At 38.4% G+C, this 26,706-nt stretch overlaps 2 protein-coding genes across 3 annotated transcripts in view; both read left to right on the top strand.

The window, feature by feature from the left end:
* acsl6 (acyl-CoA synthetase long chain family member 6) overlaps positions 1-18,633 on the top strand; it is a 34,969-nt gene extending 16,336 nt beyond the window's left edge. For both annotated transcript variants that reach the window (XM_063484969.1, XM_063484970.1), the window contains exons 5-21: positions 1,398-1,499; positions 1,656-1,755; positions 2,358-2,536; positions 3,248-3,280; positions 5,162-5,213; positions 6,816-6,889; positions 7,095-7,172; positions 9,807-9,941; positions 10,353-10,487; positions 11,218-11,313; positions 11,498-11,570; positions 13,188-13,276; positions 14,881-14,997; positions 15,112-15,255; positions 15,436-15,537; positions 15,639-15,710; positions 16,206-18,633. In XM_063484969.1, the coding sequence (XP_063341039.1) occupies positions 1,398-1,499; positions 1,656-1,755; positions 2,358-2,536; positions 3,248-3,280; positions 5,162-5,213; positions 6,816-6,889; positions 7,095-7,172; positions 9,807-9,941; positions 10,353-10,487; positions 11,218-11,313; positions 11,498-11,570; positions 13,188-13,276; positions 14,881-14,997; positions 15,112-15,255; positions 15,436-15,537; positions 15,639-15,710; positions 16,206-16,346 (1,722 nt within the window). In that variant the 3' untranslated portion in view covers positions 16,347-18,633. The remainder of the gene's footprint in view (positions 1-1,397; positions 1,500-1,655; positions 1,756-2,357; positions 2,537-3,247; positions 3,281-5,161; positions 5,214-6,815; positions 6,890-7,094; positions 7,173-9,806; positions 9,942-10,352; positions 10,488-11,217; positions 11,314-11,497; positions 11,571-13,187; positions 13,277-14,880; positions 14,998-15,111; positions 15,256-15,435; positions 15,538-15,638; positions 15,711-16,205) is intronic.
* Positions 18,634-21,766: 3,133 nt separating this feature from the next.
* On the top strand, positions 21,767-26,513 carry LOC134637857 (uncharacterized). Its single transcript, XM_063488383.1, has 7 exons — positions 21,767-21,804; positions 23,764-24,064; positions 24,160-24,294; positions 24,551-24,590; positions 24,679-24,734; positions 25,821-25,852; positions 25,979-26,513. The coding sequence occupies exons 2-7, from the start codon at positions 23,890-23,892 to the stop codon at positions 26,333-26,335; spliced, it is 795 nt and encodes a 264-aa protein (XP_063344453.1). The 5' UTR covers positions 21,767-21,804; positions 23,764-23,889; the 3' UTR covers positions 26,336-26,513.
* Positions 26,514-26,706: the final 193 nt, after the last annotated feature.

The following is a 26,706-nucleotide window of genomic DNA, read 5'->3' as shown; positions in this document are numbered from 1 at the left end:
AAACTATTTTTGACCCACTTAGTCATGACAGTAACAAAGAAGAATATGACTGGGAGTTGTGTTTTTGGATCTTTGTTTTTTTGCCAGTAAATTTAGATTTTAGTTTTTATCCTACTCATTAATTTCTTTCATAAACAATAAAAAAAATATTATTTATTCCATGTTTATTATTTATTCCATGTTTATGTAAGCAGTAGAGATGTTTTTCCACAGCCAGTCCTGTATATTATAAAATTTCAGTCTCCATTCCCACGTGATAGTTCCAAGAGTGGGAGATATAATCACTTATGTCATGACTCAGTGATGACTGTGGACCAAGATAGACTAAGATAGCTACACAAGGGTATGATATTATTTCATATAAATATAAAATCAACCAACTGACTGGGGAAAAAAGGGAATATATTAACTACAAAGTCTTGGTCACTTGTATTATACTGGCTGATTTCAGCTGGATCTTCAGGGCCATGTATGAGCACTGGTTTGTATATAATAATTACACTTCCACCGCCTTCTGCGCTTCTATGTGTGTTTGTGTGTGTGTCTTGGATATGCCAGTGATTGCAGCACAGTTGGCGAGACATGTGGAAATAGTTATTAAAAGCAAAATAACTGAAAACTTCCCATCATCCAGTAAACCAGTTTCAGGTTCCAACAAATCTGTGAGCACAAGAGACAAACTGACACTCTCTTGGAAAGTCACTGAAGTAATGCTGGTAGCTGGAGGGAATTTTCTATTAAAAGCGATGTCAAAATCTACAATACGCCTGAGATATACGACACCCTGTTTATCTGTGACATCATCGTATTTTACAAGAGAAAAGTGGGTGGAATTTTTTTTTTCTTTTTTTGTCATTCACTCCAATTCCCAGGAAGTCAGCCAGGCAAATCTGGACTTGTCTTACAGACTCATTGAGAGACTTAAAAAGCACTGTGAAATTTTTTTTTTCCTAGGATGGAAAATAAGGTTTGCCTTAGACCTTTGCTGAAACACGAAATCATGTGTGTTATTATGCAAGTTTCCACAGCAGTATTAATCCCTATTTTCTGTGATGTCTTTCACAATCATGGTAATTTGTAGAATGTGAATCATCAGTATACACAGCAGAATATTGCTTTAAAATCAACGAGTGTTTCTAAAATGGGCTTAAATCTCTCGAACTGAAGAAAGTTTAAAAAAAGATGACTAACACAAGATTGGGTCTTCCTTTTTTCCAAAATTAGAGGTCAGTTTATTTAGCTAAATTGCACATTACTACCAGAAGCTGAGCGAAGGTTTTTCAAAAATCTAAAGTTGTTGTTTTTTTCTTCACTTGGGAGATTAGCTCAGGATTTGTATGGTTTTGTTCCACTTGGTCCAATCAGTTCTCACTTTTTTTTTTTCTTCAATTGAATAGGTGACAGCCCGGGCAGAGCATCTGGGCTCAGGCCTTCTGCACCAGGGATGCCAGCCCAATCCAAATCAGTTCATAGGGGTGTTCGCTCAGAACAGACCCGAGGTAACCGGCACTCTTTTTGCTCAATCTTTGTTTAAACTGCATGTACTCCTAATTTTAAGTATATGAACTTAAAGTTATTGAGGTTTTCAAGTGCAGAATAAAGTCCGACTTCAGATTGCATTCATTTATTTGTATTTTTGTTCTGTTTGACTGTAGTGGATCATCTCAGAGCTGGCTTGCTACACATATTCGATGGTGGTGGTTCCCCTTTATGACACGCTCGGCCAAGATGCTATACGGTTCATCATAAACACTGGTAAGAACACAAACATGACAAAGACTGGAATAACTTCCCAAGCTTTGAGTAGGAAATGTAAATTTAACAGCTGTCAGTCTGCAGGTTAATAGTTGTGGGGCATTGTGAGACATATTAGAACATGTGTGTGTGGATTTTTTAAACAGGAACTCGTATCAGTGTGAGCCGTAGAGCTCCCCTCAGTGGTGGCTGACTGCATCTTTGTCACATTCATACACAGTGCTACTTCCTGGATTTAAGCTAATGTGTCATTAAAACATTTGGTTACTGTAACAATAAGTAATTCTGTTGCAAAGGAACAGATGATAGGAATTTCATGTGGTGTAAAAGCTAGTGCTTGGAAAAAGAAAAGAATATATTGGAACAGTAAAATCATCATAACTTTAAAAAGAACATATGTATTCAAGATTTTACAGCGACCCAAATGATAGCTCTAAAATCGATTAACAGGGATTATTTTACTTTAAACCCTTGTAAATTCGAGATGTGACCAAATTCCAACTGATTTCCAACTCTACATTTGTTTGTGTTCCTTTTTATTTCTTACTTTGATGATGTTCACACAAGGGAGCGTGTGCTCTTGTGTGCTTGTTTCATTTCAGCTGACATCTCCACAGTCATCTGTGACAAAATGGACAAGGCTCGGGTGCTTTTAGAGAATGTAGAGCGGAAGGAGACGCCTGGCCTGCGGAGAGTCATCCTGATGGACGCCTTTGACTCTGACCTCGTGGAGCAAGGCAAGGGCTGCGGCGTCCATGTGCAGGCCATGAAAGAAGTGGAGGTAAGACATGTAGGACTCTGGTATGCCTGTGACACGGCACACCATATGTATGTTAAGTATTTAGGCTGAGGAGTGCTAATCTATTATATATATATAGTCTTCGTGTCATTAGCTCGTAATAAAACGACATGTTAAACAGATCCTGCACAGCAAAGAGAATTTTAATATATGTGCTGTATTCCTTGCTTTGTCAAAGTGATAAATCATGCAAGATATGCAGTACGTTAGCTGCAGAAGGTTAGCACAGTCTCTGAAAATGTAATCTCATTCTCAGTCTCATGTAGAGCACGCATAACTTTGTTTTGTGTTGTCCTCGTCCAGCAGATCTGGTTTACTAGATGCGTGACAAGAAATGAAAAGGCTGAATGACGACAAGTTTGCTGATGATATCAATCACAAATTCAGCAACAAAGCATATAGAATGCATAAGGGTTGACAGCTATGACCTATAGTTTTAAATGACCTGATACCAGTATGACCCACATTATTACTTCCTTCTTTTCAGCCATGCACAGCTGCAAATGTTTGGGGCTTATAGCCTAATTGTGATAACCGCTGCAGGCTCTTTTACAGTGTAGCAACCTGGATTTAGAAAATCCCTCAACAGAACTCAAAAGACATTATTCCATATTATAGGAATCACAATAAAGCTATAATGTTTAAGAGCATTATACAGTGATTTAAAGTTGCTTTCACATTGTTTCTTTACAGGCCCTGGGTCGAGATCACTACAGGAAACCTATAGTAAGTACAACTATTTCAAAACTTCTAAAATAGTTTCAAAACAACTGGTTTTAGGCATGCTAGTAAAGTTTGTTATTGGACCAAATGGGTCAAATTCTGAGTTTGGTTTGGTAAAGGTTGGTCTGTGAAGGTTCTCAGTCATCCAGGTCATCATTGTCTAAGGGGCTTGGAAGAAAAGCGTCTTCTGTAAAAACTTCTTTAAGTTGCTTGAAGACGTTTCACCTCTCATCCGAGAAGCTTCTTCAGTTCTAAGGTCAAATAGTGAAGAGTCCCAGATTTAAGCCCAATGAGAGTATCCCCCCGCCTCTGTTCAAAGGTGGTTGTTCACAGTGAACATAGATGGCTTATTTCACTCCTCTTTGAAACCATCTGTCTTCTCTGTCCAAAATGTGAACATTGGTGTCCTCAAAGGAGTGACCTTTGTCCTTTAGATGCAGGACAAAGGTCACGTTGAGGTGGATCTTCTATGTTGTGGCTATAAAGCCACCTCGACGGGACAAGATTCGGCGGTCCATCTGCATCTAAAGGACAATCAAAGGCGGTGGTTTACGACACCAACTGTCTGCCATCTATAATCCAGTTTTGAGATCCCTTTCCAGACGCCTTAATGCCCACTCACATCCTGGGCCTTCTGACCTCAGGAACTCACATGATAGGGTGGGACTAGGTTACATATTGAGTTCATCCGAAACCTTGGCTGATTGTGACCTACACCCGTTTTCACACCTTGGCTCATGTGATTAGGTAGAGGATCATCAGGGGGTCCATTGTCTCTCTTGGGGGGTTACTCCCACAGGGCTTAAATCTGGGACTCTCCACCATTTGACCTTAGAACTGAAGAAGCTTCTCGGATGAGAGGTGAAACGTCTTCAAGCAACTTAAAGAAGTCCAGACGCTTTTCTTTCCAAACTCCTTCAACTTTTGTAAAGCTTGGCGAACATCACATGATGATTGCGTGCTATGGCCGTATCAGCCCAGTTCACTTCCCAAGGCCTTGGTGAGCTTGGTGAATATTGTTATCGAAGTCATCGTTAGCCAGTATTCTTAAATGTACAAACATTATGCCAAATTAACACTTTCCCCAATCAAAACAACTCTGAATTCCCCAGTAAACAAAGATGGCAGCTCACCAGCCTCTGCCAAAGCTGACTAAAAACCTGCAGTGATCAGGAACTGCTTAAAAAACAAAAAAAAAAGAACTTCCAAACAGCGTGAAATATTTTAAATCACCTTCTGCGTTGTTCAAGCATCTCCATTTATGTAACTTACACAAAACTGAGGCTAAAATGTTGCAGGATGTCTTATTTTGATTACAAGTGAAGTTCGAGCCTGTTTTTAGTTCAAAATATCGCATGATCTCCTTTGGATTAACTGCACTTAAGCCTGTCGGGTGATTTATCTAATAATGGGTTACGTTCACATATGAACACAAGAAGAAAGCAACCTATTTTTGTTGGATGTGTCTGTGTCTGTATCATAACAGATCTGACAGCTTTTCATCTACTTAGTGTTGACAGGTAAAAATTTGAACACACAAGCACCAGCCCTCTGGCTAACAGGTGTTGACCAGTCAAGCTAGTTTATTCCTTTTGTTCAAAATTAGAGAGAGTGAGGGCGCAACTAGGTTGAGTATGCAAATCAGATGCCGTAAAGGGCTGGGTGCCTGGCTACAAATCCACCCCGAGGGCAATTACCGGGTGCACAAAGGCAAAAAAGCCCCCCACCCAAACAAAAAAGGATAAACATATGGAAATCTTTGTTTTCTAGACTCACATGCATTGGTTCAGCTTGCTATTGAGGAAGCTGCAAGAGGTAGAAGTTGATCTCATGACAACCTGCATGTCATCTGACAGTGTTATGTTGTTGTTTTTTTCTTCACAGCCACCATCCCCAGATGACTTGTCTATTGTGTGTTTCACCAGTGGAACCACAGGTAGTAAATGTTTCTGATGTTATAGAAATATGATATGTGTCACATTTGCAGTATGTGATATAAAAATACTCCATTATTAAGTAAGAAGTACATAGGATTTGTATTCTCATCAAACTGTGTTGGCCAGTGACTCCAGAAGCAGCAGCAGGTCACAGGTAGCGCTTTTTCAAACATTTCCTGTTAAAAAACAAACAAACAAACAAGGTTCATCTATTTGGACTTATGGCACAACAGGGAGGTTTATCACACATAAACCACAAGTCTTGTGTTTTCTAAGAGCTTTCTGAGTGCAAAGCATATGCCACTGCCTGTGGTGAATATGAGGAGTGTGACAGTTCCAACTGGGATCAAGAATGCTTACATTAAAAGCACTCACAGTGCTAGGTGCTGCTTATAAGCCACGCGAATAATAATAATAAAAATAAAACAGTGTTGGCCTTTCAAAATGCCTAAACTAACTAACTTTAGATGTTTAACATATGCTTTCACAGAGTATTGTTTAAACTGTAACTTTAAGCACTAAAATTATTCAAAGCAGTGATGTTTTCAAAGCCTTAAAGAGAAAGGTGTGCAGGAGACATGATGCTGGTAAGTTATTAAAAAGTCAGTCCACAGTGCAGTTTATTGTAACTCGTGTTGTGCAAGTTCTATATACTTTACTTTGAACTGTATCATTTACTGTAAACCCAGGTTCTTCACTGCAGCACAATAATCCAGTAGTGAGAGAATCATTAACCCATTCCCCTCCCCAACCTCCTTCATTACATAAATGTCATGGCTTAGGCCACAATGCTCTGTTTTCGGAAGCTTCGCCCCACAGCACCATCGACCACTTAAACCAACAGTAGGAGGGAACAAAAACAGGGTCATGTGAGGACCCACTAGTGTCAGATTGTAAGTTGCAGCTCCCACATTCACGGTCTGTTGAAAATCCTGCCTCCTGCTGGCGGTAAGGACAAACACATGCAGGCACTCCAGCAGAGGATTCGTTTTCCTCTCATCACTCTCCGTTTCTTGAGAATTCCCTCCCGCGCTGTTGCGACATCTAGTCTACACTGAGCGTACAAGATTGCTTACAGCTGTTTGAGTCAGCTGACATCTCAGAAAGAGGAACGTTAGTTTCTAATAACCACTCTGTTTAAAATCGTGAAGGAAGGACTGGGAATGAGAATAAGATTAAGAGGGCATTACAGTAACAGAGAGTACTGTTTTTTCAGTGTTTGTTAGGAAATGCCAAGAGAGGAGGAAAACAAATAGGAGAAGTTGAGGTTGAAACTGTGATGTAATTATTTCTATATGCTTTAGAAATAAACCATGCAGTTTATTGCATATGCATGGTTTGTGCAGACTGGCATGTGTTTTTGCAATATTCTTAATAATGGATTCTGTTTAATAACATAATGTATAAGATGCTGTGTTAACACGACTCATTTCTGGCTTCCAAGTCATGAATAAAATTCTGCTGAACCAGGTCTGTCTTTCCAAGCCGAATTCCTTTGGTGTTCACTTGGATGACTGTGTGCTCCAAAGTCTAGTGAGGAAATGTGTTGTGAAATCTGTTGGGCAATTTCATTATAGGTTGTTTTCCTTCTGTTCACACAGGAAACCCAAAAGGAGTCATGCTCACCCATGGAAACGTGGTAGCTGATTTCTCAGGCTTCCTTAAAGTAACAGATGTGAGTCACCCTCTCCTCTCTTAACCTATGCTCAGGAAATGTTTCACACCTATCCCCCAGTCGTTTATGGTCTTTTGCTCAGTGATTTATTAGCCCGGTTGCAATGTGTTTATTTTCTCGTCCACACAAATTCTTGAAAATCCGAGTTTCTGTGTCAAAATAGCATCTTTAACTCATTTGACTGTGTCTCTTGTGTGTCCTGCAGAAAGTAATTTTCCCCAACCAAGATGACTGCCTCATTTCCTTCCTGCCACTGGCTCACATGTTTGAGAGACTTATTGAGGTAAATGTGCCGAACTGTCATCTGCAATCACACTAATGGGATGGTAATGAGCTGAAGGATGTTTGTGGGGGAGGAGGAAGGAACTTCCTGTAAGAAGTATGACACTGAAGGTGGGCACTAATTACTGTAGGATTGGAAAAAAGGGAGAAAGAAACCACCCCAACTTTTCCTTCCCTGTCATCAGTTTTGCTTTCCATCTCTACAAAAAAAATTGGCATTCCTGGACTTTATGGCAAGTGAAGGCACGTTGCATCATTTCCTAGCCCAGTGAAACACACACACACACACACACACACACACACACACACACACAGATGACAATCTTCATTAGTATTTGTAAAAGGTTTGATAATCAGTAATCAGGTTAGGTTACTCAAAGACAACATCTGCATGCGCTAAACAGCTGATTTACTATAAAAGCAGCAGTTCCCTGCAGCCTGCAGGTCACTGATAGTATTTCTCCTTTGCCCCGCAGCTGAGCAGACTTTCAAAATAAGCTGGTATATTTGTGCTGCTGCAGCCCAAAACCCGAGTTTCTGTGGAATATTAAGACTGGCAAACACTGTAGGGTATTGCAGTAAGCTTTACAAAGAGCCCACTGTCTCCTGCCTGTGGAAAAAACAGAGTTTCATTTTCATTTTTAGTCACAGTTTTTGTACAGTTACCTTCCAAGAATTTCCGCCCATCCTTCCACTGGGATGCTTTCTCTGTCTAGAGGTTTGCTTTTCATGGGCACATCTCCCACAAGAAACCCTGGGCATGTTCCTGCCAAGAAATGAGGAGTGTTTTTTAAATTAGGTGTTGATTTACATGTTACTTACAAGAAGCTCTATAGCTTCCTTTATGCTCTCTATGCCATCTCTTTCAGTTATATCCCAGATGTTATTTCAGGCCTTAACTAAAAGCTGACAGCGAAGAGAGCAGTTAGAGTGTAGACCTCAGTGAGGTAAAGTGGCAGTAACTTGTGGCCCTTTACTAAGAAGCTCTGAGTGTGTGCTTTTGCTGCTGCTCATTAGTAATTCTGGATTCATCTTGAAGCCTAACAGCAAATATTAAAAGGTGATCAAATCTAAATTAAGTTGGGCAATAAATGTGTAGATTCAACTTAGATCATTTTTGTGTTACACATGTGTGTGAGCGGTTAGGCTGCATCAGGTTGAACCTGTCTGGTAAACTGCTGCTAGCAGCACGTTTGTAGACAGCGTGAGACTCAGACACAGGAAACCACCTAATCTTCCCAGAGAGCAAATACACCAGATCACAAAATAGAGCTCAAGTTCAACAGTCGCAGACAAACACAAACACACAACTCTATATCTGATGCTGGTGAAGTCTCAGTCAAAGAGTGAACACAAGGCGGTCCCCGTGTTTTGCATGTCCTTAGATGGCTTTAGAAACCGGAAAGCAGCCACTTGTGGTGCCCTTTTTTTTTCAGTTTGACAACAAAAGGAGGCGCGCTGAGTTGATAGTCAGTTTGTGGAAGTGTCACAATCTGCATATGATCTAGAAAGAAGCATGCGGTGGTGTAGCCGCATGAGAACAAGAACTGCGAAATGAACTTGAGCATTTAGTAATTCTCTTTCAAACACTTTGTGTATTTCTATGGGACGCAGTTCTGGAACCCAAAAGTGGATCCTCACTGCATAATGAGTCACTTTCTCTGCTGCTAACTATAATTAATTACATATTAGAGGTAACACAAAGGAGTCATACCTGCACTAATACAGATTGTAATGTAACAATAAATTAACTCGGGTTATTTAAAGCCACTTGAAACAAAACAAAACAAAACAAGGCTGTCCATCATCTCTCCACGCCTCGTCCAGTCTGGACTCATAGTTACTGGAACGATGACATCACTCACCTTGAGCAGCTGCCAGAAAAAAAGATAAAACTCCACTTTGACCAACTATAACTGTAAGATGCTGTGTAAGCACTGACTAATCATAAGTGAGTCATGGGTGCTATTTTTCCCCCCAACCAACCACTTTTTCATTAATACTTCAGACACATTTATCAGATAAGACCTCTGCAGAGGTGTTGCCTGAACATGCCTTGGAGCCATTTTGCATTTTTTATACCCTGTACTGGTGTTTTTACTCAGCTAAATGAAAATCTTCCACGACTACAGTCTTTACTACATCATATTTATCATACAACAACGTGTGTAGATCTTTGTTTGCGCATAGGATTTGACATAATGAGACCAAGATCATGTGCATGACAATGTAAAAACACTACCGAAATAAACGTGCAAGCTATGAAGTTCCTCTTTTTGCTAAATGACATTAAATGAGTTGCGACTGTGGGAAAAAACAAGCCTTCCGACAAGTATGATGACTGGTACAGCCAGTATTTCACACGGGTGCCCCTCAAGGGCCATTTTTTTTTATCAGAATTTACCCATTAGTGATGCTTCTCTTATCATCTGTATTACAGTTAGGTGAATGAGGTATTAAATGTTATAGAAACCTCCCTTATGAGTGTTTGCCAACATTATTTATTGGTAATAATGTGACTTTTTAATTTTTAATTTTTCATGATTAAAGGCTCCACTTTCAGTGCTGGTATTTTGTCTGCAATGATATCAGAAAGTGTTCATTGCTCAGTTGTGTTATATATGTCTGTCTGCAGTCTGTGGTGTACTGTCATGGAGGACGGATTGGGTTCTATCAGGGCGACATCCGTCTCCTCCCAGATGACATGAAGGCCCTGCGGCCGACCATTTTCCCCGTGGTGCCTCGACTGCTCAATCGCATGTATGACAAGGTGAGATGAACAGATACCAAGACTGCTTTTGTTTGAAGCTGTTGTTAGTTCTGATTGAAGCAACTAAGCCTGTCCATTCCACTTAGAATTACAAAAGATGTTTGGTCCTGTAACAGGAAAACAAACTCCTAAACTGGCAAATTTTACAGTTTAAATGTGAATGTAGTTTCCTCTAACTCTCCAGCATATACCATTAAATCAAGTCTGGTCAACCCTAGAACCTCTAAATTTCAAAGAGAGCCATTAGGGAGAATAATGTGAGTGGTGGCTATTGTACATTTGTTGGTATTTCTTGCTAGCAGATAATTTTGCTAATTATCTACATAAATAGCTGGACATGTTTTAAACGCTATATCAGCTGAGACAGGGCTGTCTTCAACTAAGAAATGTGTGTTTTCTCTTTGTTACCAGATTTTCAGCCAGGCAAACACCCCGTTAAAGCGTTGGTTGCTCAACTTCGCTGCCAAGAGAAAAGGTGCTGAAGTCAGCAGCGGGATCATTCGCAGTGACAGCGTCTGGGACAAAATCTTCTTCAGTAAGATTCAGGTAAACGGTGTTTCCTGCCCCTAAGCACTGTGCTACTATGGACAGACTCTACAGCTGTTCTTATAGCCATGCTACATCATATTATATATTCTAAACGTGGTTGTGAAAATGAATTATGATCAATTTTGAAATCAAAGTTACATTTATACATATGTTCCTGTGTGTTTTTAAAGAAAAAAAAAACAGTTACATAACTATCATAAACAAGTAGGTTAACAGGACAAGTAGCAGTGAATGACTAGTTTACATCCAGACGTACTTCATTGTTACCTTTAAGCTTCTTGGTATTTGTGTTAGTTATGCAACTTACCTTGAATGTCAGTCATTCCTCTTATTGTTACTACTTATTTTAACCATCCTTGATTAAAATCTCTTAAAATCTCAACTAATCTGCTTCTTCAGGACTGTGTTGGTGAGATTGTGTTTGCATTTTATTAGCCATGCACTCAATCAAACAGTCTTTGGTCCTGCCAGCTCACTAGTGATTTAATCTCAGTTTATTGAGGTGTGCAAGTAACACTCCTGTGAATTTAAAAGTAAAAAGTCCAAAGTGGCACCTGTGAGTAAGGCTAGCTTTGTTCAATGTCCCAGCTTCTTGTCCTCACATTGTTCGCAGGTCATGTGTGAAGGTCAGAATGTGACAACATCCGGACTGGTGCCGTGAAGCTTTGTGGTTTATTTTTAAAACAGAAAATAATGACCCTTCTGTATTTACAATGTGTTTCTGCAGGCTAGCTTGGGAGGAAGGCTGAGGATGATTATAACAGGAGCAGCTCCTACCTCACCCACTGTCCTGGGATTTCTCAGAGCAGCTCTAGGATGTCAGGTCAGACCCATTAAGTGTGCCCTTATTTCTCTAACAAGCCCCTGTGATATGAGAGTAGGTCTAAGCCCTTAACCCTAATCATAACTTTACAACTGTCAAGTTGTTAGCTGTGAGTAATTTTACAGATTTTGATTCACAAGCTAACATCTACATTTGCTTCAACATCACGTGTGTCTGCGTGCAGGTGTATGAGGCATATGGCCAGACAGAGTGCACAGCTGGCTGCACCTTCACCACACCTGGAGACTGGACCCCAGGTAGGCGACAGTGATTGTGCAAGCATGTAGAAGACAGATCACAAGACAGATGTATCCTTATCTGTCTTTGAAGCACTGAACCTGTTTACGTGACTCAGTTCAAAGGTCTTAAAGTGTTAAAAGTGGGTTATGATTTTAAGGAATGACCAACAACCATAAACCTAAATAGATCCCTAATTACAAGTCTTTCACAACTATTTGGCACTGTTAACAAGTTTAAAACTTTGTGAGGGAGTGTGCAGTTTTGAGCTGATGTGATGGCACAGACCCTCAAGGAGTATCTGTTTTGCACCCAGGTGGAAAAAAAAACATAGGCTGAGAGTGTGTGGCAGGCTGAGGAAGAAACGACTAAGGAGAGTACTGTTTAAAAAAAAAAAAAAAAACAAGAATTGTGAGCAAGACAGGGAGGAAATAGCTGTTAGGTCATATTGCAATAGTTAACACTGCCAGTTTAGGTGATTTCCAACAACAACAAGCTCAAATAAAAGACCAATATCTGCTATAAAGACCCGTTTTTACCCACCAGATTGGGTGTATTGTGGCTGTGTTATTTTCAGCAGCCAGGCATTGCAGGTATTTTCCAAGTAACCTCTATGCATTCATATATGCGTGAAGCTCTGTTCTGATTGGCTGTCTAAGTCAGCATAATGTGGATCTTTCTCTGAGAGAGAAATATATTTGCTGCAGGCAGTTAAGAGACAGTTGAAGCGAAATAAAGTGTTGATTTTCATTTTAATTACTCATTTTCCTTTCCTAGTTCAAAAGTAATTGGATGTTTTTCATACATATAAAAAATATATACACTGTTCCCTTTTAACAGTACAAGACAAATGCAGAACAACAACAAGACTGTACAAACAACAAAAGTGACAAGTTAACAATAGAAAAAGAAGGCGGAAAAAAAGCACATGTGCATGAATGCATGAAGCCATGGGCAGGTGTTATGCAGGAGTGCGCGTCTGGATCGGTGGGTGGGTTTGCTAAGAACAAACATAAAGGGTAACACAAAAGTCAAAGAAAAAATTAAAGACTAATATTATTTAAAATGATGTTAAAAACTGCAAAAAAAAAAATCTAAATTATACTAAATTTAAAATGTTATTACATCTAATGAACTGAACATGAAGCACAGAAAAATAGGCTGATATTATTATTATTATTATTATTACATTATGTTAAAGTAATCAACTCAAAACCTCCTTTTTGAAAAGTAAAAGCTTTCCCTGTGTTTATGGCCACATATTTTTTGAGTTTGAATTGATTGTATTGCATAAATGAAGGTCTGAAGCAAACAAATGTACTCTAAGTGTCAACCTATCGTGAGGCAGTGTGAGATAGAGCTCATAATACAGTCAGGCATCACCCCCTGCTGTTCACTTCTGATAATTCACAGATATCTGTAATACTGTCCCAAATGATGACAACTGGTTTTCCTTTAGATTTAACTAGTCAGTAAAAAATATTGTTAATTAAACCACCTTTCCTCCTCATATAGGATTTGTGCTCAGTGTTGAGCATTTTATCAATTTATAGTCCTCCTTTTTGTTCAACAGTGGAAAGTGAGGAAGGAAACTGAGTTGTTGTGTTTCTAATGTTTCTTCTTGTCCTGACCAACAGGCCACGTTGGGGCTCCGCTGCCATGCAACCTCATTAAACTGGTGGATGTACCGGAGAAGAACTACTTTGCCTCTAAGGGAGAGGGAGAGGTAAGCAAAGCGATTTCAACAGAAACACAAGATGCACTCAGAGAGCACAAACCTAACTTAGAAGCAGCATTTACTTTTAAGGAAATAGTATTGTATCTTTTATATATTCACTTTCTTTTCTTTGTTCTTTTTAAACGTGCTTTTAGAAGTTTGTAGTACAATAAAAATCACACAAGGGGGGGCGTGACAGAAGCTTACTTTGACTAAACAAACATTAAACACTGAAGATAAACAGCATGAGCTTATTATTACTTATTATAAAATTATACTATAGTTTATTATAACTAACTAGGCAGCTCATTCACTTTCTCTTAACAATACTTTATTTAAAGATAGAGAACGCATTTTGGGGTCAACTTGAAAGAAAGATAGATGTGAAATGTAAAGGTAAGGTCTAAGGTCCAATATGACTTAATGTTTGGATGCAAATGCAATATAATCTAATATCTAGAATCCCCATGCACCAGTATCATTTCCTAAATTTTGTCAAAACAAACAAAAGCACTAGAATTTTAAGAACTGTTTAATGAATTAATCAATTTTATAAAAGTTTGACCTTAACTGACCTTGAAGAAGTTGCCAGAGGTCCAAAGAAACGTGATATTTAGAATCCCCATATTTTGCTTCCTATATGCCTATATGTTGTCAAAAAAAAAAACAATAGCAGTTAGAAACATAACTTTAAATAGCTCTATTATCACTATTATCACTTTGGCCTGTAGATCAATCTACTGGCCTTGAAAGAGAGGTCAGAGGTCAAATGTGACATGATATTTTAAATATTTATATAGCACTTTCTATCTGTTGACAATACACACCACACTTATAAGTAGTAGTTTTAAGGCTTTTTGTCCATTTTCAACCAATAAATTATTAATTTGACCTTCATGACCTTGGTGCATGTAAGGCACATTTCAGTGGCTTGTTAACAAGACGCCGCTCTGCACCTCTACAACGTTTTACGAGAATTCATTGAAAACTTGTTTATAGACAGAATGACACGTATGCATGCAAATGCAACCAAAAACGTAACCACTTTTGTGGTAGAAATAAGTAACATACATGCATATGTAAGGATGTGTGTAGGTCTGTAGGTGTCTTTTCACTGTATGTCAGAGAGTAGTTTTTACAGCTTTGACGTGAGCATTTTGAAATGTCAGGAAATGAGGGCAGATGTGAAGTGTGTTATAAAGATCAGAATTTAAAACTGATTACTAGCATATTAGCATATAGGGGTTGACACAGAGGACAAATACAGTAAAGTGAAAAAGAAAGCACACATTTCTAAAGTTTTACATATCTGCATATAACCTCGCCAGGTTCTGAATTTAGGTAACTGCACCTCAGATGGAGAACCACACATGACTTATTACACTGTTTACACTTAATTTTGGAATCTGATAAGAACCGGATAATTTTTTTATTATGTCCTGATATGTAAAATGTTAGAAAGATGTACTGTTTTTCATGTGACTGTACATGTTTATAGGAAGGGTAACGTATACAATTTTCGGACTTTAAAAACAACGTTGCATGTGTTTGTAGAGGACATGTGCTTAACCTCTAACCCTGACCCTTTTTGACTTTTCAAATCTGTCAACCAGGTTTGTGTAAAAGGACCAAACGTGTTTAAAGGCTACCTCAAAGACCCAGAGAGAACAGCGGAGACACTGGATGCCGATGGTTGGCTCCACACGGGAGATATCGGGAAATGGCTAGCTGTGCGTATACGCAGCTTACATTTGAGACTAGTCATAGATTTTGAAAAATCCCTTGTGTTTATATGAGAACTGTCCACAATATTTTTTCTAAATTACATTTCTTGTTTTCCGTAGAATGGCACGCTGAAGATCATTGACAGGAAAAAGCACATTTTCAAGTTGGCGCAGGGTGAGTACATCTCCCCTGAGAAGATCGAGAACATCTACATTAGGAGCGAACCTGTGTCACAGCTTTATGTTCATGGAGATAGTCTGCAGGTAAGGACATTTAATCAGTTACAGGAAGTGTAATGTGAAGTAGAACTCCTGCTCAAATGTATGTGTTCCAAGGCTTGGCAGTCATCTTTGGCTCCTAAGAGCCTGCAAGTACATCTGTGTTACTTAGTGTTGATTTTCTATTTTGATCCCTATCCAATACACCTATTTTTTTTTCCTCAGTCCTGTTTGGTAGGAATAGTTGTTCCTGACCCTGAAACAATGCCTGAATGGGCCAAGAAGAGAGGTATCTTGGGCACCTACGAGGACCTATGTAAAAACACTGTAAGTGGCATATGGTTGTAACACTTATAGTTAATATTATTAAAACCTACTGGAAGTAATTTAGAAATTTAACAAAGGTTCCTCTCTTCTTTGTTTAACAGGAATTAAAGAAGGGAATCCTTGAAGATTTGGTGCGTCTTGGAAAAGCCAGTGGCCTCCATTCTTTCGAGCAGGTAAGTAGGAACTTATCTGTTTGTAAGTGTATTTTTTCTTGATACCTTAAGACATGTAAGATAACATTTTACAGTATCTCCATAAACAGTATGTGCCTGAAGTAACATCTTTTAGATTAGATTTTAATGTCTTTAAGTAATCTAGTTATTCACAAATCCCTCCAAGCAATACCACAATATCTAAATTAATGAAATACTGCAGATACAGCTATGGTAATAAAAATATATATGTTTTAAAATAATAATTAAAATATTAATGTTTTAAATCATTTCAAAGGAGATTAAGCCAAGTGAAACAAGAATGCTACTGACATAAATTCTTGTGTTGTTTGATAAGTTATATGTTACATTTATATACTATCAGGGATTGGTCTTGTGATTCCTGTAAGAGTATTGCCTAACAATGCATTTGTGGCTATAAGATAAAGTAAATTTAAGAGCAGTATTTATCTCATTCACCATTTTCTTTTTTTCTTTTCTTTTATTCTTCTAAAGGTGAAGAACATCTACATTCACAATGAGATGTTCTCCATTCAAAATGGCCTGCTGACTCCGACGCTTAAGGCTAAAAGACCGGAGCTGAAGGAGTTTTTTAAGGCGAAGATTGATGAGCTCTACAACAGCATCTCTATGTGAAGGCTGGCGGACCTGAGTTTTCTTAAAGCAATCAAACAGCAACAACAGACGCTTTGTCCAGCGACCTGCAGTGGGACAAAGATGTGTCACCTGACGCTTAACGTGCTTTCGGAAAGCAAAGCAAAACTGGCCCAACGGTAGATGATTAAAAATGCCTAGATAAAAACAAATTAAAGAAATCAATAAAGCGAAATACAATGCACATTGTCATATGTATTTCCTTTTTATGTACGCATTCACTGTTTCATAATTAATTGAAAACATATTTTAAATCGACACTTAAAATTTTTAGTCCATAAAAAGGAACGTATTTCTTTTTTCGTGTGACATGAATTTCCATCACAAAACAAAAACAATTTCAGGTCTAGCCAGCAGAGGGCAGCATAGAGTTACCCATAATGAATGTAAAGAATGGTTACTGGGATTTTATAAGGGGGTGAAAGGAAACTTGTTCTTACTAGAAATGAAGACGCATCATAAATGCCAAAACTCTCCAATTATTTAGGGTGGAATGACTCAACCGTTTTAGGGGTCTGGCAATGTGTTGACTTTATTAGCTAACATTAGCTGTAGGGATACTGCTACTCACTGTGAATTAAGTTCAATTAATTAACTGTCAGTTTATTAGGGGACAGGTTAAAAAGCTGGGGGAGAACGTCTTGGCACAATTCACGTGATGTGCTGATAGCTGATTTCTGTATGCTTACAATAAACAATGATTTAAGACAAGCTAATGCTAGCAGATTCCCACATGGTAGGTAGAGCCAATTATCTTATTAGTACATCACTAATACAAATATCAACTGATTAAATTCAAAACCAATGTGTCAGTCAGTTTGACTTATGCCTATTAATTTTAATGTTAGATGGAAAATCATGTCACCGAAAAACTTTCCATTAAGTTATTTTAGAGTTTAGTTTTTAACATTGGCTTCTCACATGATTGACACTGTCAGTGTATACAAAAAAGGTAATAATGTACATGAAACGGTGTGTATTGTACGATGTATTTTTGTTTTCTTTGTTTTAATTGAGGCATTTAAAATTGTCCATACATTGCTACCTGCTATTGACCCAAAAACAAATACACCCACTCCCCAGCATCAGAAACTCAGCATCATCATTCCCACTTCCTCAGCTCTTCTTTCCTCTTTAAATCTACCAGCCAAACAAAACCCATCTGTTTTACAAGAGTAACACAGTCATACGACAGCAAGTGTGATGTTTTAGTGTATAGTGTAGCTCCAGGAGATGTCAAAATGTACATTGATGCTGACACCTTGTAGAATTGTAATGGATTTCATCCCCAGTGGAAAAAGTTAGATTTTCTTTGAATAAAAAATGGCGCTAGTAAGGCGGCTGATACACCACCCCGAACAGATACAAGAATTAAAGTTGGGTATAACCCAAATATGGTGCAATTAGATGAAATAACACCCTTCTGTTTGAAGGCAGATTTACAATAATAAGGTTAAGAGAGAGCAGCTCCTGCCTTTCAAATCATTGCTGTCCACACTGTCCCATGTAAAGCATCTCAATGTCTGAGCCACATCCAAATTACACTTTGTGTCATGTATCCGCGCACTCATTCATTATGTCAGTTCAACATGGCCGCAGTCAGAGGTTTAGCATGCATGCTCCTTGTTTATGTAAGGGCGATCTGTAACGGTCATCGAGGTTCAGACTTCTTTTTCACTCATCTTTGCACAAAGAGAATGTCAGGTAAAAGAAAACAAAATATCTAATGCAACACCAGGCCTCGGGGCAATGCATGCAATTTGCCCTGTAATGCTGGGACCATTGGCATTTAACAAGAAAAAAGACAAGCATTTCTTTGTGGTCATTAGGAGCCGGTTGTATCTAGCTGCTGACAGCCACAGCTGCAGGTACAGGGCTGTTTTACTTAGAAGAGCCAATGATGAATTCCGCTAGAACAAACATCAACTTTTAAACAAACGATACCATGTTTTTTAAAAAAGGTTTACACGTAGAAGTAATGTATTCGCTTTTTAAGTTGATTACCGTCCCAAAGCATAAACAATGCGGATGTACATAAATGAAGACAGCTAGATGTAAGCATATTTATTGAATCAATGGTTTGAATGGATTTTTTTTCTCTCTTATTGCGTGTAGTGAGATGAACTGTACTTATTTATTTATCTATTCTGCTGTAAAAATGGAATAAGCACCATATCCTTGTAATGATCGAGTGCAGCAATCAGGATAAGGGAGGTTGGGGAATAGGACAAGGGCAGTGAAATAAAAGATGTTCTGGAATGATTTTCAACTAGTGTCTTGGTCCTTTTTTAATGATGTTGAATGCAATTTTTTATGTCAGGATGGTAACATGAAAAAAGACTTTGAACTATCCTCCAGATTAGCAGTGATGAGAGGAACTCATAAAGTACAGTACCAACCACAGTATGAAAATACTCCATTAAGTAAAGGAATAGGAGTATTTTAAGCTTAATGCACTCCAGAAATCTATTTACACTCATATCAAAACATTATTTTATGTTCTAAAAGGTAAGTAATATTGTTTTTAGATGCGAGAAAGACAGTGTTCCTCTGGCCCTTTGTCACACAATCAATCTTAGCGTGATGAGAAAGGCTCTTAAAGAACAACTGAAAGGAAAGCTGGGAAAAAATGCACTAACCCAATGAGCTAAACTAGCATCTGGAATAGTGGTCAAAATGGTTAAAATATCTTGCCAAAGTTCAAACTCAGCATCACAATGAGGATGAAAGGTCATTTAAATGACTTTGAACATGGCATGGTTATTGGTGCTAGGTCTAAGAATGTCAGAAACTGTTCCCTTACTGGGGTTTTCCCACAGAACCGTCTCTAGGGTCTACAGAGACTGGCCTGAAAAACAGAAAATATCCTGCGAGCAGCAGTTATCTGGGGAAAATGACTTGTTGATGCCAGAGGTCAGAAGAGAATGGCGAAATTGCTTTGAGCTGATAGGAAGGCAACAGTAACTCAAATAACCACTCACTACAACCAAGGTATGCAGAAGATCATCTCTGAAGGTGCAACACACCAAACCTTGATCCAAATTGCTACAATAGCAGAGGACCACAACTGTTGTCACTCTTGTCAGCTAAGAACAGAAAACAGAGGCTAAAATTTGCACAGGCTCACCAAAACTTGAACAATAGTAGATGCATGCATCCATCCTGCCTCTGCTGGTGTAATATTAGGGGCATTTTCTTAGCACATGTGAGCTCCTTAGTACCATAATTTAAATGCCACAGCATACATCAGAATTGCTGACGATGTCCATCCCTTTATGACCAGTGTACCGGTCTTCTGATGGCTCTTTGCAGCAACACGCTACAGTATGTCACAAAGCTTTAATCACCTCATGTTTCTTACTGTACTCAAATACTGTGCAGCACCTTGCTGAATCTATGCCACCAAGAATTAAGGCAATTCTTAAGGCAAAAGAAAAAGCTAGGGGGCTATACCTGATGAAGTCTATCAATGCTATGTTAAGCTAGGCTGAGTTCTTTGTTTGTGTCCATTTCTGCTAACGAACGTCTTTAAAACTGACCCACTTTTACTATGACAGAGCAGTGATTTCACTTTTATCGCATCTGTCAAGGCATGGCAAGCACGAAGGTCGACATAAACGCTTACCAAATCTTTCCAGAGTTTCTAAATACAAATGAATAAACAGTGTTGGGGAGTAACGGAATACATGTACCGCCGTTACGTATTTAGAATACAAAATATGAGTAACTGTATTCCGTTACAGTTACCGTTTAAAAAGGTGGTATTCAGAATACAGTTACTATGGTGAAATAAATGGATTACACGGCGGTACTTTCCTGTTTCATATTGTGGCGGGTCAGGACTGTTTGGGTTTGTTTGACAGCTATGTTCTGTTGTTCCAGGCGGCAGCGTTACGGTTGCCATGGTTACAGGGTGACGCTCTCTCTCTGCGTGTTTCCTGGGTGAGAGAGCGCTTTTTTGTTGTTGTTGTTGTTGTTGTGCTAAGCTAAAAGGCAGAATGCTACAGGCATGGCCCTAAAGAATGTAGCCTGATGGGCAGTGTAGTCCGTGCTGCAGCGAGAATGGACTGCCATACACGTTATGTGTCTGTGAGCGAGGGAGGGAGAGAAAGGAAAAGTCCGAGCTGTCACGGAGCAAAAACGGGAGCTGGAAGCATGTAAATATAATAATAACCACTGCAGCCAAGAAGAGTGCCTGACGAGCCCAGTTGTAAGTCAGCTATTAAGACTCGACTGTACACTGTGTTCGTGTTTTCCTCCGGAAAAAATAAGTTCCGTTGCAGCAGCCTTTCAACGCCTCTCTCTGTCTCTGGCAAGCAAAGTTGACCCAGACAACAAAGTAAAGCTAGTTTTCGGCTACGAGCCCGACACAGAACCCACCGTATTAGCCAGAGGTCCCTTTACTACGGTTCGGAGCCGCGGACCTTCAGTAACAGTAATAAATCACAGCAATAGTACATTCACGTAGTTGTAAACAGCATGATAATATATTAAGTAATCCAAAGTATTCAGAATACGTTACTCTCATTGAGTAACGTAACGGAATACGTTACAGAATACATTTTGGGGCATGTATTCAGTATTCTGTAATGGAATACATTTTAAAAGTAACCTTCCCAACACTGTGAATAAATCGCTTCGGTCGTGCGTTAAAAGTGGTGATTGGCAGCTGATCACATATTCTGCAGGTGTGCTTGGTTGCTAAGTAACGCACAGAATGGTCAGGAGACGATAAAGGCAGAACTTGAAGCATTAGATTAGAGACACTCTCTCCTAATTATATTTTTACTAGTATCATTAGCTGAAGCAGTTTTATAGTGTAGCAGTTCACTGAATGGCATGTGATTTGGTTTTTAAGTCAGTTTAATTGGAAATGGATCGATACACGCGCCAGATTAGACTCCGTTGTGACAGTGGATTACCTATCAAACGAGATACACCCGTGAAACCAGCGCTGACCAGACGAGACAGTAAGAAAAACACTGTAATACACATTTAAACCAGTCTACATTAAAACATTAAACTTCAGGTGGTTTACTTGTTTATTTAAAAGTTAACTGCAGGATGTTTTTAAAAGAAAAAAGTTTTAATCTTGGTCTGAGCCTAGTTCTCATTGTGAGGACAAAAAGGTGTTGGGAAATATATTATGAACACCTTCATGTTTCTTATCTCAGGTTTTAACTGCTTTTCTAAATCTGTTAAATCTAATTAGTGTAAACCTAAGAGGAGATCTAATAGATCTATTGATTGTACACTTTAAAAAAGTGTAAATAAATGCAAAGCCATTTTCTCTTCTCATTAAATTGTTCTCTGCATCCGTGCTTTCAAACTTTAAGAGCACAGGAAACTTCTATTCCGCAAGCATTATGAAGCTTTTCCAGAAGAACCTGAGAGGGAAGTCACGAATGATTCCACTGTCAAACCAAAGAGCCCAGTATCTGTAAGTGTGCCCAGATATTTTGTATTCATGTAAGATTAACAGTCTTTGATGTCCGTTAATATTTACTAGCTCACAATTATGGGTGACAAGAAGAAAATATGAAGGAATCTAAGTAGAGAAAAAAAACAAGTGAATGTTGATGCTGAAGCCACAAAGAGTCCCCCAATAAACTGGCAAGAAGTTAAAGTGACATGTGCATTTTGTTCAGTTCATTTTTATTTCAAACATATGTCTTGGGTTAATTGCATTTTCTTCATTCTTATACTTATTTAAAATTTCTTTTTTGAGTTTTATTTTAAACTGGTTTATATCACTACTGACCTTTATTTCTTCTTTTAACTCATTCCAAAATTTAACTCCCGCTATTGAAATAGACATCCTTTTCAATGTTGTTCTTACTCTTTGTAATTTTAAATTCCACTTCCCTCTAAAATTATACCTCCCTTCTCTTTCTAAGAACCATTTACTTATTTCGATTGGGAGCATCCCTTTCCTTGCCTTATATATTATTTGCACTGTTTTAAACTTCACCAGATCCTGGAATTTTATAGCTTGCGTCTTAATAAAGAGTGCGTTTGTGTGAGCCCTATACCCCTCCTGATTTATTAGTCTAATAGCCCTTTTCTGCATTATGATTATAGTCTGAATATTACTTTTATATGTATTTCCCCAAACCTCTACACAATAACTCATGTATGGTAATAGTAAAGCACAATATAACATATACAATGTTTTCCTATCCAGAAATTGTTTTACTTTCCCCAAGACAGCAATCCCCCGTGCTAACTTTCCCCTCACATAAGTGATGTGTGATTTCCAACAGCCCTTATGATCAATGATCACACCAAGAAATTTTATGGTATTAACCCTTTCTAGATATACATTATCAACACAAATTTCAATGTTAATGTTTTTCTTATAGTTTCCGAATAACATAAATTTTGTTTTATTTAAATTTAAGGACAATTTGTTTCTATCAAACCACTTCTTTAATATCTTTAACTCCTGTGTGATCACCTCCAAAACCTGTTGAAATTCCACACCTGAACAAAGTATATTGGTATCATCTGCAAAAATTACAAACTTTAGTATCTTCGATACTTTACAAATATCATTTATATACATAATAAACATTTTCGGTCCCAATACTGATCCTTGAGGTACTCCACATTCAATATCCATCAATTTAGATTTAAACTCATTTATTTGTACATATTGCTGTCGATTCATCACATAGCTTTTTATCCAATCCAATACCACACCCCTAAACCCATATTTTTCCAATTTGATTATTAGAATTTTGTGGTCAACAGTATCAAATGCTTTTTTTAGATCTAGAAAGACTCCAAGTGCATACTTCTTGTTATCCATACATTCTGTTATTTCTTCCATTGTTCTATGGAACACATACATCAGATTATGTGAGAAAAGAGTGAAGAGCAATTACTCAGAAAAATATGGGAATTAGTGTTTGGTTGATGATTTATTTGTTGTAACTATGCTTCTTGGCGATAAATCTTATACTATATTTCCCCTTAATGGTGCATTGAGGAGCTGAGTATGTGGGTGAACAACCTGCCAAATTTCTCTGCCAGTGCCAGACAGCCTGTTCTGTTATTGATTCTTGTTTGGTGTCTCTTATTGGATTGGATGATTGAAGTCTGAATAAACAATACATATTGACAATTTAACAGTGTATTCTTTTAACAGACAGGGGGCTCAGTAGCCTGTGGAAGAACCACAGACACCAACTTGGTCACACACTACTGTGTGCTTTCCAGCTGTATAAGATTTATTGCCCAGAAGAATTATTACAACAAAAACATCAGCAACCAAAGACAAATTTGACTGAATAGTTTAATAAGTATAAAAAAAGCATTAGAATCATATGCTATAACCTTCAGTCACCAGATTATAGTTTTATTTACTCTCCTTTCTATGCTTATTCTTTTCACACAGGCCAACACTGTACACCATAAATCTACTTTTAGCTTAAGCACTCCTGCATTTGCTGAAACTACCAGACACAAAGCAACCTTACCTGCCATTCAGGTGACTGTAGTAGAGGCTCATGAAGGTGATGACATGTCGGGTAAAGAAGACGAGCAAAGCTTGGCAGTAACGCCGGAAAGCTTCACATTATCTAGCATGGAGACTGACACAACTTTCAGCTCTGGTGACACAGAGGATGAGGACTTTTTGGACTCTGCAACTTCTAACAATCTTCCCTCTCCAGAGATCTTCAGAAGAGAAAACAAGGGTGTGTCTGAGTGCATTTGTATGTGTACATTTTTGTATATCCACAGCCAAGCTTGGTGTCTCACTTTTTTTTTTTCTTTTTTTTTGTCTTGATAGTGGAAACCTTCAATTTTTCCACTGAGGAAGACCTGCTGGATCTCCATCGTCACATAAAAAACTCCACTTTGTTGGATGTCAGCCATGCTGAGAGCATACACATGCATCATCCCCCTAACCTTTCTACCATCCTGGGTAATACTGGGAGAAAATCTCAGGCACACTTTAATTTTCTCTCTTTTTTTCAGTTCAATAAATTCCACTTAATTGAACAAAGGTGTTAAGAATATAACTTTATTCATACTCAGTCAAAGGAACAGTAACTTTGTTTTTATAGTATATTTTAATGTTCTTAGAAAAACGCCAAGTATGCTTTAATTAAATGCAGTGTCATTTATATGCGTACCCAAACCATACCCGTGTGTCTGAAAAGGAGTAACTCTGTCTGCAGATGCCTCCACTATTCTTGTTGAAAAGACCTGTGAGATCAGGTAAGTCTTCTCAGTTGAATCTCAAAGTGTTTAGTACTTGTGGCTCACGCAATTTAACTGCTTCATTCCTTATTATTTCTTTATCAAGCAACAACAGAGAAGCCGGATCTACTGCTAAAGTACAAAATGACTCGTTGAAATCAGGTAAAGGCTCTCATTTCATAAGAAACATATCTTCCTCAAGTAGTATTCGGAGCATGACTATTATTGCAAACTACACTTGCCGACCACTTTATTAGGAACGCTTGTTCAACTCCTCACTAAAGCAAATGTATAATCAGTCAATCACATAGCATCAACTATGTGCATTTAGGCGCTAAGACATGATCATGAGGACCTGCCAAAGTTCAAACCGAGCATCAGAATGGAGAAGAAAGTTGACTTTGAACGTAGCTTGGTTGTTGGTGCCAAACAGGTTGGTCTGAGTATTTTATAAATTGCTGATCTACTGGGATTTTTCCACATATCCATCTCGAGGTTTTACAGGAAATTGTCAGAAACAAAGGGGGAATATCCAGTGAGCAGCAGTTCTCGTGGAGAAAATGCTTTGATGCCAGAGGTCAGAGAAAAATGGCCTGACTGCTTTGAGCTGATGGGAAGGCAACAGTAAACAACTATTTAGAGCATTGCAACCAAGAGGATCTCTGAATGCAGGACTCACCAACACTGAGTAAGAAAAGATTGGAACAATGTTGCCTGGTCTGATGAGCCTCGAGTTTTTCTGCATAGTATTCACAGGCTAGAATCAGATTTTGGTGTTAACAAAATAAAAGCATGGATCGACCATGCCTTTTTAGCAGCAGTTCATGCTGCTGGTGGTGTAATGGCATGGCGAATATTTTTCTGGCACATGTGGGCCCCTTAGTACCAAGTGAGCATCGTTTAAATACCTGATTTCAGTCTAATAGAGCACCTATGGAATGTGGTAAAACAGGAAATCCAAATTATTCATATGCAGCCAACAAATCTGCAGCAATTGTGTGATGCTATCATGTCAATATAGGCCAAATTCTTTGAAGAATGTTTCCAGCACCTTGTTGAAGCCAAGGAATTTGGGCAGTTCTGGAACCAAAAAGGGGCCCACATTGTACTAGCAAGGTGTACCTAATGAAGTGCCTGGCAAGCGCATATATTTCATATGTATTTTAATATCAACTCCACACACAAAAAATAGATAAATATTGTATAATTATTATGACTTCTTTTGTGGTTTTTGTCCTAAATTTGCAGACAAAGCCTTTAAGAGGAAAACCCCACCAAGAGTAAGAAGTCATCTGCCCATTTATTTACATCTGTTTAAATTTGATATGATGTAGATCATTTTTATTTTGTTAGAAACAAAAGTAAGAGGGATCACAGCCATGATCGAAATTATTTTTATTCCACAGCTCAGCTACAGAAGACCTATCTTGTGTAAGAAGAAGGTTTCATTCAAAAGCCCTGTAATTGCTGAGACCTTTGATGGAAAATGCATACCAGCCTCAAAGTTAATGACTCCCAGTCTCAACAAGCCATTGCAAATGTCCAGCCCACCTGAGGAGTTGAAGCCTGATGCAGAGATCAGCTCGGAAGAAGAAACATTACCTCTGACCATGTTGCTAAAAAGGTCTGTCAAAACTAGCCATAAGAAACCCAAGCTCTTTGACTTTGCCACTGACAAGGAGAGAGATACTCTCTTTCAGGTCATGAGAGAAAGATGTGTGAAACTCAGAAGTGTTACTTTATTTCCTTTCACAGCTGTTTAGTGCACCGAACCATCTTTCCTGCCACATTTGAAGCTAAAATAATAAAACATGAAACTGTGGCTTTACCCCCTCATCTGGATTAGATTAGTCTAATTGTAGAAAGTCCTATATAAAAATGGTCTGTTAGTACTTAAAAGAAGGAGAGAAGATTCTATGGAACAAACTTTAAATAACATTTAAGAACTAATTAAAGAGACATGCTAGACTGGCGTTTGTTAATATGAAAAAAGTGTGATGTGAAATGACCACTAGATGGCACATATGCATTTACCTTTAAAAACCATTGTCTGTCTTGTCCATACAGTGAGCTTTTCCACCTTTTAAATATGTGTGTGTGTATATATATAATATATATGTTTTTTGCTTGTTGT

Source organism: Pelmatolapia mariae, linkage group LG10_11 (genome assembly GCF_036321145.2).
Source record: "Pelmatolapia mariae isolate MD_Pm_ZW linkage group LG10_11, Pm_UMD_F_2, whole genome shotgun sequence".
Lineage (NCBI taxonomy): Eukaryota > Metazoa > Chordata > Actinopteri > Cichliformes > Cichlidae > Pelmatolapia > Pelmatolapia mariae.
Note: the sequence above shows the minus strand (reverse complement) of the source record. Positions and strands in the feature narration are given on the sequence as shown.